Raw genomic sequence first — 16,313 nt, 5'->3', positions numbered from 1 at the left:
GTCTTATCTACTTGCTTGGATGCATGGTAAGAACAAACAATGATAGCAGTTGTAAGGGAAAGATCTCATCTTTATCGTACCTTATTCTTACCTTTATTTTGTTCCCCTTTTATTGTGACTGTTATGAAGATAATTCTCCCCCTATCGCCACTGTATCCCTTGATTGACATATGTAAGAGTTCCTTGCTTTGCATGCTCTTGATACCACATGTAGCCTTGATACCACTTGTGGATGTCTTGAAATCCTTGCGCGACTTCTTGCATCTTTTTCTCCCTTTTGTCAACCTTGGCGTTCCTAGGTATTTTGCTTCTTTGCTTGTTCTTCCCCTAGGCACACTATCTTGCTTTAATCGCTAAAACTCTTCCCCTTTGTTAATAATCTCAAAAAGACTACAAACATATGTTGAACTCAAGGAAAAATGTTAGAGCACATAGAAGAGATCTTTATGAACCATAATCCACTAAGATGATACAACCTGTAGGAATTCAATTGAAAATACCACATGTAGGGATGCAATTGAATTGAACTATATGGATACCATTTGAAATGAGAACACATGTATTATAATTTATAAAAATCACATAATATAATCTAAACTCTCACTATATGTGTGCATACATATGATGAGATGTACTTGTGATGATCCACATGTAGATATGTAACAATATATGCACAACTTAGATAATATGCAGAGATAGGAAGTTTAAAAATATTATGCATTGAGGTAGCTTAAAAGATCAAATGAATTGACAATAATATCAGTTGACGAATAAACATTGCATACCTACGGGGACTTATAGATTGCTCTATGAGACCATACAAGATATCACTTTCAACATATATTAGTCTCAAAATCACAACCCATATGATATGCTCACCTGAATATGTGCATACAAATATCGAATACTTGTGATAGATATGCACTTATCATTGATAATAATAGAGATTTATCCTATAGATTGATTTCATAGCATATAAAGAATATCAATTGAAGAAATATATCATGTAAAGAACATATAACTAATAAACCATATAGATTACTCATAGGTTAGAGAGAAACACAAGAAACATACCATATGATATAGATTACTCATAGGTTAGAGAGAAACACAAGAAACATACCATATGATATAGATTACTCGTAGATTAGAGAAACACAAGAAACCTACCATATGAAAAACCTACACTAGATATTGAAAAGAAATAAAATATACACATACAATCCTAGACAAGACAAAGGTACTAGATGCAAAACAAAAGTCATGAATAAAAATCAGCTACCATTACCTCTTTTATCTTTGGATGGGGAATTTGGGTATATGATGATTAAGATCTTCATCAATATGTCTAATCTTGTACACTTGATTTCTTTGCTTAAATTTTCACTTTATCTTGTGAGTCAAATCTCTAAATCTCCCGAGCTAACTCGTGGACTTTAAATTTTTTTTAGATTCCAAACCGATTGAGACCTTTTATGTTTATGATAATTTTCTTGAGCATCTAAATAGGTTGGTTCCACTCCGATCCTTGGGCACTAAGCCATCAGCAAAAGAAAAACTTTGGGCACCCAAGATCAAATGCTAGAATTAACACCATCAGCAAAAGAAAAACTTAGCTAAGTTATGATAGCATATAAATATGCGATGAAGCACATTATCCAAACTCGAAGCCAGTGCACAAGCATGGGCACTTATAGCCAGTGCACATCTGGAAGCGAAGTTTTGCTGCACTGGTTGCACCAAGGGAAGCAGACTGTACTGGGCTTACCTTTAAGATAAAGACAGTGCACCGGAACCCTCGTGGTTGGAAAAACATTGTGTGATACATGGGTTTCGAGTTAAACTAATAACAAACATGTGATGAGGCAGAAGTATAAGCCACACTTAACTGGGAAGTCATGTGGCCTGATAATCTTCAGTTCCTCTAGATTTGTAGACTCTGGCTGAGCAACACGCCTAACAGGCTCGAACTTTCAATGGAGATTATAGGGAAAAAGAGTATCAATCTATGAAGAACTACAGTAGCTACAAAAGTATATAGGAGAGAAACATTAAGGAGTTTACAATGTGCAGGGAGTAGTAAAAAAGAAATCTAAGAGTGCAAGGAAAGAAACAGGACTGTCCAGGAATTCATGAGCCTCAGAGACATCAGGATTTATACAACATAAGCTATGTTTCGATTGAGAGATTGTTCATCCGGCAATCGAAGAAAGCACATACACTAGACAACATAACCAGCATCACATATAAGAGCATTACTGCATACCTAAGCCCCGAGCAGCTACATTAGCAGCTGTCATAATAGGACATTTCCCTGATATAAAATTAAGAAAGAACCCTATCCTGTTTGTCTGGCTCTTCTTTCCATGGATAGACAAAGCAGGCCAATCATCCATTCGAAGCTGTCTAGTGATCTGATCACATCCCCTATTGGTGTCCATAAATATTAAAATTCAGCTCCCATCCATTATATCTACCAGAAGGTTAACCAACCTTATACACGTCAAACTAATTCATCAGTCAGGCATACCGTCTGAATTATGTGAGTGTGCAATGAAAAACGATCACTCAAATAAAATTTCTACATGCTGAACTCAGGGCATACTGCTTGAATTATGTGCAATGAAAAATAATATGGAAATCTTACCTGTTAACACACAAATAAAATTTCCACATGCTGAACAATGGCATGATTTGCATCACGTTGAATTCAGTTAAACAGGCGTTCAGTAGATAGGTAAAATACAACCAAGTTCACCTGCAAAATGTTGGGTGGGCTATGGTTGTGTACCTTGTATGGGTTAAAAAGGAAATTCACTACTAGCAGTTACTACCTTTGTTTTCAAATAACTGTCACCATTGACTTCGAGCATTAATGTTTGACCGTCATTTTTTTTACAAATACACACGTAAATCATTCTAAATATACAACATACTTAAACTATTTTTTAGACAAATCTAACAATACTATTTTCATTTTACTTACTTAAATATTTTAAAATTATTATTAATCAAAGTTACTGGTTACTACAGTAGCACACGGGTGTCAATTATTTGAAAACGGAGGTAGCACGAAAAGTCTAATGCAGCTACCCTACTCTTATGGCTAGCTGACGTACCATTGGAGACGCCTAATGTCACGAAGCGTGGAATGGAGTCCAAAGTTAATGCCTGTTGTGCTACTTACTTGCGAGCTTTGTCCACAGAGAAAATCAGCCAATCACTGTTTATCACTTCTGTGGAAATACATACAGTTTAAAAATATCATAGCAAAGTTATCCATAAAATAACACAATGGTCACGCCTGATAATTTTAGAAACCACAACCCGTCTAAGACCTACATAATAAAACGTATGCCAAACTCAGGCATCTAAAGTTGTTCAACAACATGGCATCGGCTGCAAGTCTCCACAACATGTAGCTTTACTGTGGAGGGAACTTTAGGCTCAATGTATATCCTGATAGCCGATAGTGCTCGCTGAGCTTCAATGAGAACGCCCATGGGTAGTGGGGTGCACTTGCCAGATTTGTTCCCAGGCAGCCAGCATCTCAAAGAACTCTGACAAGTCTCCAACGTAAGGCATTCAAGTGACGTTACGCTCTCAACAACATGGCATGTTAGCTCAACCAAGCTCTTTGCAGAGGAGAATCCTCGGATCTTCATGCTCTTCATCTTGTGATGGTGCTGTTCTCGCATCCTCCTCAGGTCCGAGGGATCTGTGAAAATCGAGACATGCTCCATCGCTCGATGTGTTACCTAAGATGAAAAAGAAGGGACAAAAGAGTCATTGTTCCACCATAGTAGCTGAATAAATATCATAGCAGTATGAACAGTGACTTACATCCAAATCAAAATTCTCCAAGGAGGGACAAGCATCCAAAAAGGAAACCAGAGAAATATAATCATAGCCTGGAGAAAAGGATACTGCCGTAAGAATAATACTTAGGTTCTTGAGGTGGAGAAATTTGCTTTGCAGCATTGGTGTGTCAGCCATCTGCATAAAGATGTCAGATTAGTTACTCCCCAAGGTATCATTGCTGCAGTATCATCATATGCATATTACTAGTCCACAATAAAAAATTTAGAGCATACCTCGCTTTTTGAAATTATCCTAAGAGTTTCAAGATTTGGCATGCTAAATGGAAGTTCCGTACGAGTGTAATGAACTGCGCCGGAGAAGGATATGTGTAGATTCTTCATTTTCAATGTTTCTCCAAGTGATAGTTGAACATTGTTCCCATGGAACCAAAAGCTAGATATATTTGGAGCTTCGCTGTCTATCATTTTCAACCCCTCGCAATCAAGCACCTGAAGGTAGCTGAGCCGCTGCAGCACGCAAGGTACCTTCAGGCAAACTATCCCATTACAATACCTGATTTCCAACCGCTCCAAAGCAAAAGAACTGGAAAGAAGGCACCCTAAGTCATCCCCCGTAGTACGGACAATATTAAGATGCAGTCTCGTCAGGCTTCTAAACCAACCAAGTTCGGCTGTGGGACGGAAGGAACAACAGGCAAGGTGAAGATATCGGATTGAGTCTCCACTCCCATTAGACAAAAGTGAATATGGGAAGTTGTACTTTGCCTCCAATGGAAGTTTCACTGTGAGTTCTTCAATTCCTGGTGTAACAGCAATCTGAAGCCAACTGTCAAGATTACAAGAGTCCTTTGCATTGAAATCATTAAACATGTGAATCTTGAGTGTCTTCACTCCAATGCCTGAGTGCTTTTTCAGAATGTTGTCAACTTTGCTAGAGAAATCTCTGGCCAATTCATCATTCCCACATGCCTTTTTATTCAATCCCAACATTTCTTTACTGAAAGCGAGGTTGGGATGGCATCTCCAGGAACGTAGAAAGGCACGAGAAACACAGGATACTCGGGCAGCATCTTCCATTGGCATCAGGGAATGTATATGACACAAGATGTCCTGCATGTTAATTCAGTTGGAGGGGGAAAAGAACTAAGAAAAATATGGAGTACCACTGTAAACTAGGTGCTATACACATGATTGCACAAAGTGTTCTTGGTAGCTACTTAAAAAACACTGTCAGCGGCCAGAGCTGATTATATACTACGAAATATATTTGTAACTTTTCACTAAAAAGTGTGTTGCTACCTGAATCAGGCATGCAGCGCCCAACAATAATGGTTTCTTTGCATCTGTGCCAACTAAAATGGACATGATGATGTTTTATAGTACGGTAGCAAGCAAGTCAATGGTAGATTGGTAGCAAAGGAACAGAACAAACATGCACTTCTGGACAGGGTACCAAAAGTGCATCTGAATATTTGAACAGCAGGAAAGCCCATATAATTATGTAATAGATATGAACTACTTTGGCAGGTACAATGTAAGATACATGACATAAACCTACAAGGATAAAAAGTGCAACGTATTGCCGGTAATGGTCTAATAGACTGAAGTGCAACTTTACCAAAAGTGCAACTGAAGTTATCGGATAATAGACTGACCAAACTAGATAAAAGAGTGACATCCTACAAGGATATGCAGCTCTCAAGTTACAACGTATTGCCGGTAATGGTCTAATGGAGATAACTGTCACACTTGTTAGATTTGGGAAACAAAACTTAATGATGTCTGAAAAAATATACTGAGTTATGACCAACCTAGAAAGCAACCTTTGTTAAAAAGATGTGCATACATTCTAAAGAACTTTTAGATGATAAGGAGATTAATGGATAGTGCCCGTTATTATGCTTAGGAGCTAGCACTATATGGAGACTGTTGTATTGGATTGTTAATTACACACAGTTGGAAAAAAGCGAAAATACCAATGCAGTAGGACTCTAGGAGATTACAGCATCAAAATATCAGCTCATAATCCTTTGTTTAGCTAGAATAGGTGCACTGATTTGTGCAATTCAAGCAGTGATCGTGATATTTTAATTGCACTAAGTCTTCCATTATATACAAAAAAGAATGTCATACCTCTGGGAGTCTTGGTCCTAAATATAACTCTGTTTCACCATCCTGAGAATCGTCATCCCGTTGGCAGGGTGAGCCCCCTTTTTTAGCCCGTGAAACAATCAATCCATCTGCAGCACAACATACATGATTATGAATAATACAGACACTTGAGGAACAAAACAGCAAACTCAAGCACACCAACGCACACAGAGGAATCAGTTTGCCCCCCTCTTGTTCAACTTTTGTGCAACAACACTAACAACATGGGAACAAAAAAATCGTGCTCGATTTTTTTGTGCAGAGCTGAGCAGCCTCCCCCAAGTCTCGTCAATCTAGGTAAAGCCAAAAGGAACAAGACGGTGACGCCATCTGCCATTGCAATTGATATACTCTTATATCTTCGGATGATATCCTCCCTCACAAGGCTCATCTCGGATCTAACTTATACCAGTTAAAGAAAGGAATTAGCTTCCCTGCTCACTTATAGATTAGTAGCATTGTTTGATCACTGAAATATTCTCTCTAGAAATCTCCTTCCACCCAAAAAAAATGTTCTTTTTCTTGTGTGCGTGCATAAATTCACATCGAAACAGTAAGGAGATGGGTGTCAAACACGAAAAGACAGTCTTTTTATCAACCAAATTAAGATTTTGCATTGGCTAGTCCATCCAAAAAAATTACTCTGCACTGCACGAGACTACACAGCAAACACGATAATTTAAAAAAGAAAAGAAAGATGCTCATATAGGTGTCTTTCTCTTCACCTCAAGAAGGGGGAAAAACATGTCTTTATTGTTCCATGAGAGATAAGCCTCTGCCACTGGGGCTTCGTATACCAGGGAGAGGGGGAGGAGTAGGAGGCTTACTGCAGGCTTGGGCTTGCCGCCGGCGCCGCTCCTGGTCCCGTTGCCGCTTCATGGACATGAGGCGTTTCAGATCCAGCAGCCCAATGGTAGATTCGATAGGTGTTGATCTATCTCAGGGCAGAGACGAGACGAGGAATCAAATCTCCGTCCGCTCTCGTATCAATCTCCCTTTGAAATCTCTCTCTCTCTCTCTCTCTCTCTCTGCTTGCCTGCCGGCCTGTCCTGTCTCCCCTCCGGCCGCCCTAGCGGAGTATTTATTTGGGGGCTTGGATTGGGATTTGGCGCGAAGAGAGGTACAGAAGGAAATCCAATACCGGGTGCGCTATCCCTTCCTGAATTTCGATTCGAATCCAACGAGGCCAAGGCGAGGGAGAGTATAGAGAAGGCCAGGAGGGGACCGGGGACGACAGGGACTAGAAGAAAGTCGCGTCGGAGGCTCGGAGCTGCCTTTGGACGGACCGGGATCGGGACCGGGACCGGGACCGGACCGGGCTGGGCTGGCCTGCCCAGAGCCCGTGAAGTCATCGACCGCCGTGCCCAAAGCCCTTGTTCCACTGTTGTCGTTGAAAACTTAGTGGTCCTTTAAGCCCGTGTCACTCATTTTTTTCGCCTGCTCCAGCACGAGCTTCTTACCCTTGTCCTGCACCACCGTTGTCTTCCCTTTGCACCAATCACATCCTCTACAGAGGCACCGGACCAGCGCCTTCGAATCATCCACCACAGACCTATGAAGGAGAAAAGGAGGAAACAGTACCTGTGGAAGCTGGAGGAGACCGGAGATGCATTTGGCGATGTTGGGAAATACATGGACTTTGTACTCACGCAAGGTATTAGAAGAGAATTTTGAAATGAGAGTGTACATAAACATAATATTATGACTGATGCAAGGTGAAGCGATGCCTAGTATGGAAGGATCAAACCATCATGTGATGCATGATGAGGAGGGAGGGCATGTCAGGGAGGGCACTTCCGGTATATAGGGATCTGAAGTGGACCATGATGAGGTAGATGCAGGATGTATGGATGATGAAGTTGGTGGTAGCGGGGATGAAGAAGGTGCTGACAACGATGATCCGGTGCCGACGATCCAGTACTTTCATGGTGCTAGACTGCTAGATTGTACCATCGTTGAGTATAACACCCTATCTAATTGGGGATACCAGAATAGCGACATCCAAGTGGGACAACGGTTTCGGAGCAGGGAGGAGGTCATCCACTTTATCAGCAACTATGTTGTAATCACAAGAAGGGATCATAAGTGTGTCCGGTCTAACCCTACGGAGTATGAGGTCAGTTGTATCAAACACCCGAATTGTCCTTACTTCGTACGAGCATATAAACCAAAATACGAGAACTATTTTGTGCTAAGTAGACACACTCCACATACATGCAGCGAAGAGGCTGTTAGGAATATGAGCAACGCTGTTGATGCAAGGTTCATAGCCCAACTCCTCATCACCTTTGTTGGCATGAACATATGTTTGTCGCCAAAATCCATTATGGAGGAGGTGCAGACTAAGACGGGTATGCTGATCAATTACCACACCGCATGGCGAGCGAAGCAGAAGGCGTTGAAGATGTTGTTTGAAAGTTTTGAAGAGCCTTGTCACTATGCTCTGAGGCTGCTGCAGAAGATTGCCATGACCAATCCAGGGTCCCAGTGGGCCATGGCGGATGAGTCGATCAGGCTGGAGGATGGGTCATACAGCAGTACTGACCAATACCTCATTAGGTTTTTCTGGTCCTTTGCCTAATGCATCGAAGCTTTCAGACATTGCAACCCAGTGGTATGTGTGGTTTGTGTGGATGCCACATTTCAGCTCGCGTTACATCCATATGAGACGACACCTTACAGTTGGGGATCTGCTGTGTTGGCCGCTACGTACAAAGGATTGTGTGTCGCTACCCAGCGGTCAACGAAAATGGGATCTATTTCTGGCTGCCTACACCTTCTACAGCTTTGGAGCTAGGAGTATCTCCCGGTTTGTCGATCGTGGGTGAGCAAGACCTACTATCTAGTTCCCATCTCCGATGGCATTGCCGACGACATGAGGCCTATGATGGGGGTATCAATGGATTCATACCAGATTGCGATGGACTCACCAGCAAGACTATGGAAACTACTCCCGGGTGATCAGTGACCTTGACGTCCTCAGCGCCGACCTCGTGGAGTGGGATCCATGGCGTATGGAACGAGTGGCCGAAATTGCGACCGGAGGCCTCATCACATCCTCTTGTTTTTGTGACTCGGACTTATGGATGACCAGATGCTTTTTGCTGCATATGAACAATATGGAAGTGTATTCTCCTGACCGTGTACAGAGGCAGTTCGGTCATCGACAGTTGGTGCCAGTACCTCCCCCTCGAGACGCTGGTCGGACGCACGAGTAAGTGTGTTATTGTACGTACCATTATTATGTTAGGTGATCCATGTTACGAAATTATAACTATTTATGTCACGTACAAGAGGAGCGCATAGGGGAATGCAGGCACACATGACTAGTCGAAGATTAATGCAGAGCACATAGTTAGGTGGATGGAGCCAGGCCCAGTGGATGTTGTCATTCTTGTGGGACAGTACGATGACGGCACGTACTGGGAGTACCTTTCGTGGTACCGTTCACGCACGCGTGCCACCTTACTCAGCGGCAACATACTGCCAGCCCCCAGACCCTTCCCCGAGGATCGTTCCCGGCTTCTTCATGTGGTGGTAAGTGATGTTGTACTTATAACGATTTTCATTAGTTACACATCCGTATTACTGACATAACCCTCAACAAATACAGACCGAAGTGTGGTACGAAATGCATACGCATGCGGAGCAAGCATGTGGGGAAGCAAGTGGGTCATCCACGCGAAGGGATCGAAACCCTCTCCGGGACTACAAGAGGACGAGAGGGTCTCGCTTGTTGTCCGTGATACATGGTCTAGGTGGTTGTGCCCCACGTTCTAAGGGGTACGACGTACCTGCCATGGACCCGTCCCATGCCTCCCACAGTAGATGCTCGTCCAGTGCTCGTGAGGCACAATCACGGAAGGTACCTTCGTCTGCGACCCATCATGTGACATGTTCTTATGCTGAAGCCGAGGAGGTCACGGAGGCTCCTGCTCCTGAGCAGTGTACACTGGGTTCTCAGCCCCCTTAGTGGACACAACCTACTCAGGCTACGCAGACACCTCCACCAATATTATCAACTCATCACGAGGACGTCATTGACTGCACGCAGCAGACGCCAACCTGGAGCGGCACACAAGATTTTGACTGGGCTGCTGCATTGCAAGCGGGCAACTTCACCGAGCTACTGAGCGGCCAGTACCCCCAGTATCCTGATGCACCTGGGGGTTCACAGTGATACCAACATGCTAAGACTTCAGCATTTCAGACTCCATCCGAGCACGTACTACCGGCATCCACACTCCCGCATGACGATCCTACATCGTGGTACATGCAGGGCCGAGTTAATGGTTCTGGATACACATTCGGTGGAGTTGCAACACAACACGATGATGAAGATGACGAGCAAGGGTGCACGTGGCAGGGGCCAGCTTAGGCCGCTGGGATGAGGGCCACACACCCGCCAGACGCTTACACTCCTGGGGATTGCTTGCGGCGTTGGCATCGTTAATAAGCCAGTGCAGTATATTGTGTACTCATCTATTTTGTGTACTCATCTGTATTATGTGTTATTCACTATATTATGTACTCGTCTGTACTATGCATTATGCACTGCAATGCTAAAGTAATTACATTTAATTTACATAATCTTTATCAAATAATTAAGACACGTAACTTATTTATGAGTAACTTATTAAGTATTTGTATATATCAATTATGATATTTCATACATGTTTAATGTTTATTAAATAACCATCGATTCGTGCTTTGGTGCAGAGCAAAAATATTGCAGTCAAAGATCAATACATATATGGCGGGATATTCTAGTACTGGCTACCTATGGACATCTACAATGATCGATATAACATTAAATGCTTCCTTGCAGGTTATGCATGGAGGGAAGGATGATCCCTTCAATGAGAGCAACTTAATCCAAACTGTATCTAAATTGCATGCAAGACCGCCATGTTCTGCGTTCACCGTTCCACTCCTACATGTAACAACCGACGACCTTAGGGCCCTCTTGCATGAGCGCCGTCAAATATACATCAGGGTGTGCGAACTAGCCGACCATCCTTCTGTGTTGGGTTTTTATATGAGGCAAAGAAGGATGACGATGTTGCTCGACCAGTATGCATCCCACATACAGGTTTGTCATTTTCTATTTGGTCACCCTACTTATCTTATTGCTATTGATTCGAATGCTCCTCTTGTGTTAGGTGTTCCCAAAAGATGCAGAGTTGATCAACAAAGAAATCTCACACTTCTTGGTAATGCATATGCTCTTAGACGGGGGTGTAATACCTGGTTCGCGTAGAAGACGATGAAGATCAGCGAACCTAAGAGGTACAAGAGCGCCCTCTACTATTCTACCTGAAAATGACGACGCCGAAGCTCATTTGTGTACCAGACCGGCAAGAGCTCAAGGGGATAATCTTAAGAGAAGCACATGAGTCAGCTTACTCTATTCACCCAGGAAGTACTAAGATGTACCAGGATTTGAAGGACCGCTATTGGTGGCCTTGTATGAAATGAGAAATAGCCGAGTATGTGGTAGTGTGTGATGTATGTCAGCGTGTGAAAGCAGAACATCAGAAACCAGCATGATTGCTACAACCTCTGAAGATACTAGAACGGAACTGGGAGGAAATTGCGATGGGATTTATAGTCGGATTACCTTGTACCCAATCAGGCTATGATTCAATATGGGTCATTGTGGATCATCTCACGAGGATAGCTCATTTCATTCCTGTTAAAACAACCTTGAAAGGAGATAAGTTAGCAGAGTTGTATATATTCAGGATTGTGTGCATACATGGAGTTCCAAAGAGAATAGTATCGGATTGAGGGAACTAATTTACCTCAAGATTTTGGCAGCAACTTTAAGAATCACTAGACACGAAGTTGAATTTTAGCTCAGCATATCACTCATAGACAGATGGACAGACAAAAAGAATAAATCAAATACTTGAGGATATGCTGGTAGCATGTGCCCTTCAAAATCGCAACAGTTGGGACAAGAACTTGCCATATGCAGGGTTTTCGTATAACAATAGTTATCAGTCTAGTTTACAAATGACCCCATTCGAGGCATTATATGAAAGGAAGTGCAGAACGTCCCTCATTGGAGTGAGACTGGAGAAGGTCAAATGTTTGGACCGAATATACTCAGGGAAGCAGAGGAACAAGTCATGGCAATACGAGGAAAGTTAAAGACAGCCCAATCCAAACAGAAGACTTATGCGGATAACCGACACCGGGAGTTAATCTTCGAGGTAGGAGATTATATGTATCTCAACGTCTCACCTTTAAGAGGACTTTGTCATTTTAAGGTTAGAGGCAAGTTGGCACCCAGGTACATTGGACCATTTAAAGTGAGTGCTAGACATGGAGAAGTGGCCTACCAGTTGGAATTGCCGCCCAAGCTAGAAGACGTGCACAATGTGTTTCATATATCACTGTCGGAGGGTTAACTCCTGTCGCAGGGATCCTGAGGGACCCCTTTTTAGAGATTCGATCGGGGGGATGATCCTGAATATGTTCGCCGGAGAAATAAATGGGTATGAATGCGATGGCCGGTGGGGTGGAATGATCTAATGCGGAACGGAGTAAATGCGCTGGTGTTTAGACAGGTTCAGGCCGCACGGAGGCGTAACACCCTACTCTTGTGTGGATACTATAAATGCCTTGAGAATGTCCCTCAAGGATGTTGCTGGTTACAAGAATGTTTATCTATCTTAGAGCCTGGGGCTCCTTGTTCTTCGGTCTGCGTGTATCTGTTGGCTTTGGGTGCTCTCGATCTTCTCTTCGCTACCTCGAAAACTTCTTCCGAAAAAACCTCTTTTCTGTCCGTGCTGCCGGCGGCTTTAAATACCCGCCGGCAGTAGCGTGCCCCGAAGGGGAAGGGGGCACGAGTTCCGAGACACCATAAATGGAAAGGGCGTCATCATAGCCTCTGTGCGAAGTGACCGGGGGTGGAAAATGCGTCCCACGCCCGGTCATCCGTCACCATAAATGCACTGGCAACGGGCGCCGTGGAGAGGGCCCACCGGGCAGCCACGGAGCGGCCCGGCGTGCCCGTCCTGTCTTGTTCTCCTGCCACAGCAGTGCGGCAGACGGAACACCTCGGCCCTTACGACGTTATCCCGAGACGGGCCGGATGGCACGGGATGGAACCCGTGCATTCAATGACCCCACGCCCTTCTGCCAGAATGTGGCAGGAACTGACACCGAGCGTGGCGGGAGCAGTTGGAGGTGACAGGCCACGCGCGCTCTTTAAATGCGGCCTTGGGCCTTTGACTAGCTGACACCTCATCAGTGGGCCCCTCAGGGGCCACTGTTGGGGGGCTCTCTGAGTCGTCGGGGAACCGAGTGCTCGGAGGTCACTGCTCACCTCCCCGAGCACTCTCTCCCGAGAATGCCCTTTCTTAATCCTCGGGGAACCGAGTGCTCGAAGGTACTGTTCACCTCCCCGAGCACTCTCTCCCGGGCACGCTTGTATGGATCCTCGGGGGACCGAGCGCTCGGGGGCCGCTGCACGCAGCCCCGAGCACTCTCTCCCGGAGCTTCCTTTTGTAGGTCCTCGGGATACTTGGGTGCCCAGGGGGCCACCGCTCGCGGCCCCGGGCACATTTCTCCCGGTACTTAGCTTTCCTGATCGTCGGGGGACTCGGGTGCTCGGGGGCCACCGTATACCTTCCCGATCACTTTCTTCCCGGCACTTAGACTTCGTAGATCATCGGGGAACTTGGGTACTCGGGGACCACTAACTGTGGCCCCGAGCGCCCTCTCCCGGGACTTAATCTTTTTTACCTCGCGAAGGAGACTCCGCGGGATGGCGCCATGTGGCGGATTGCTGGCCTGGCCTCGGGATTCGGGGACCCCCGGTTCCTGATTCACCGACAATCACAGTTGAAGAACTACCCCTGGAAGAAGTGGAACTGCAAGAGGATTTGACTTATTCCAAATACCCGATCAAGATTTTGGAAACTATAGAGCGAGTGACTCGGAGAAAGGGCATATGTATGTGTAAAGTGCAGTGGAGTCATCATACTGAAGAAGAAGCAACCTAAGAACAAGAAAAAGAGTTGAAGGTAGAGTTTCCTCACCTATTTGGAGATCAGCCCAAATCTCGGGGATGAGATTCACTTAAGGGGGTAGGTTTTGTAACGTCCCAACTTCTCAAAACCAAGAAAATTTAAAAAAACTTTTTCAAAGAAAATAAAAGAGTTTTGCAAAAACTAAATAAAACCCTAAGTGTGTATGTGTGCCTTTATGTATATACACATATATGTGTGTTTGTGTGATATATGCATGAACCCACCCACCCACCCACACACACACACACACACACACACACACACACACACACACACACACACACACACATATATATATATATTGAGGGCTATTTTCTTATAAAAGGATATATATATATATATATATGCATATATAATTGGTTATTTGATTGTTGATTGACTGTTTATGTGAACTAATATAAATATATATAGTATATATGTTGTATATATGTATGTATACATGTGTGTATACATATGAGAAATGGAAAAGGAAAGGAAAAGCTTTTCGGACTAACAAAGGCTGGCCCATATCCCTTTCCCTCTCCTCTCTTCTTTCTCTGGGCTGCAATCCAACCCAGTCGAGCAGCCCAGCTGCCATCTCCTCTCTTCTCTCTTCTCTGCTCAGCTCGGCAGCAGCAGCAGGAGCCGGCCACCGCATGCGTGGACGTTGTCGAGTACGAATAGAAGAAGCATGCCCAACCACCAACACGGAATCACCAGGACTTCTAGAAGCTCAAGCCCGCACCGGATTTGATAAAGTTCGAGCCAAAGCAGAGATGAACACGTGAGTTCAACCATCGGCTGCACGGTATCTCAGTCAAATTTACGAGTTTCAGTTAGAGATAAGCTACGAATCAAAAGAAGGAAGAATCCAAGGATCATACATGAGCTTTTGCCCAAGAGATAATAATTTAAGCCTGTTTGAATCGTTGGAATCGAGTTTGATCTGCCGCCACCGCCTCTTTTCAAATCCAAGCTGAATTGGGGATAATAGAGCCGCCCGTGTATAAATATGCAACCCCAGAACCCCCTCGAAGCATTTCACAACTTTTGCCCATCGAGCCAAGGCGAAATCGTCTAACAGAGCCTAACTCTGATGATAGCCGAAGCTTCAAGTTGGCGCTCGCCATTGCTAGCCTCAATCGCGCATCACCGGTGACAACCCGTAGCCCAGTCGAGTTCGCCGTGAGCACATGGTCGTGTTTCGCCGCTTGTCGGAGCATTTGGAGCACTGTGACGAGATTTTCACCGTTCGTCGGTGACGCAACGCCGCGGAAGCTCTCTGAACTGCCATCCTCATCATCGGGAGCGAAGGAGACCAAGGTGAGTCGTCTGATCTAAATTGAACGGTTGAGATTAGATCCATCGTACCCCTTCGATTTTAAACCAGTCAGCATGATGATGTGCCAGCTGCATCAGTGCATGTGTCCGACGTGTCACGCCACCTCAGCACCAATCGCTCAGTTAACAAGCCTAGTCAGCGTTCTTTTCTTTTTATTTGTTCTGATGACATCATAATTGATATATAATGTGCAATAAATGGATTTCCAGTGTAATAATAATAATAATAAGGTAATTAATTTCTAATATGTTTTATAGGTTTATTTAATTATGTTTAATAGTTTTATAATTCAAATAAAGGATAGAAAATTCCAGAAAAATTCTAGAAAATTCCAGAAAAATTCTAGAAAATTGCAGAAAAATCATAAATAACTTTGGAAAATTCTAGAAAAATTTCTAGCAACATAATTTCATATATAGCTAATCTTTTTAGCTCTATTTTAATCTTTAGAAAATCATAACTTGGTAATTGTAGCTTCGTTTTGACCCGTTCTTTCGCCGGATTGTACGAAAAAGCGTGATCTTGTATGCGATGATATTTGTTGTGTGATTTTTGGTTCCTTTTGGATTTTGGTGTTTATGTATTGCCTTTTTCTGCGTATGTACGAGTAGACGCTAATGTTCCAGAGTCTAGAAAGACTGCGGGATCAAGACTTCGAAGACCTAACTGAGTTCAGTGAAGGCAAGTTGTGTTCTTGATCATATTTATTCCAGTTTTTGAAATTTTTTGTTTTACAAACATGCATACTAATAATTTTGTTGGGAATCCCAAGAGTTATGTTTTACCCTAGTTTTTCCTTATCATCCTTGTCGTCATAGTATGGTTTTGGGTTATGAAAGGGTAGATGATGCTTTAGGATGGTAATCGTGATAATTTCTCTACGAAATTGATAATGGTCCTACGCAATAATGATAAAGTATGATAGAATAATTTTTTAGCAACATGGCATAGGGATTTGAGCATGTAGTATGAGGAGAC

At 43.7% G+C, this 16,313-nt stretch overlaps 1 protein-coding gene across 1 annotated transcript; it reads right to left on the bottom strand.

Moving 5' to 3' along the window:
• Positions 1-3,152: 3,152 nt before the first annotated feature.
• LOC133927131 (putative F-box/LRR-repeat protein At3g49150) lies at positions 3,153-7,291 on the bottom strand. Its single transcript, XM_062373439.1, has 5 exons — positions 6,800-7,291; positions 5,955-6,061; positions 4,095-4,931; positions 3,844-3,996; positions 3,153-3,758 (listed from the first exon to the last, which is right to left on the bottom strand). Exons 1-5 carry the CDS (start codon positions 6,855-6,857, stop codon positions 3,372-3,374), a joined length of 1,542 nt encoding a protein of 513 aa, XP_062229423.1. The 5' UTR covers positions 6,858-7,291; the 3' UTR covers positions 3,153-3,371.
• Between the last annotated feature and the right edge of the window lie 9,022 nt (positions 7,292-16,313).

This window comes from Phragmites australis, chromosome 8 (genome assembly GCF_958298935.1).
Source record: "Phragmites australis chromosome 8, lpPhrAust1.1, whole genome shotgun sequence".
Classification (NCBI taxonomy): Eukaryota; Viridiplantae; Streptophyta; class Magnoliopsida; order Poales; family Poaceae; genus Phragmites; species Phragmites australis.
This window is presented reverse-complemented; position numbering and strand designations above follow the sequence as displayed.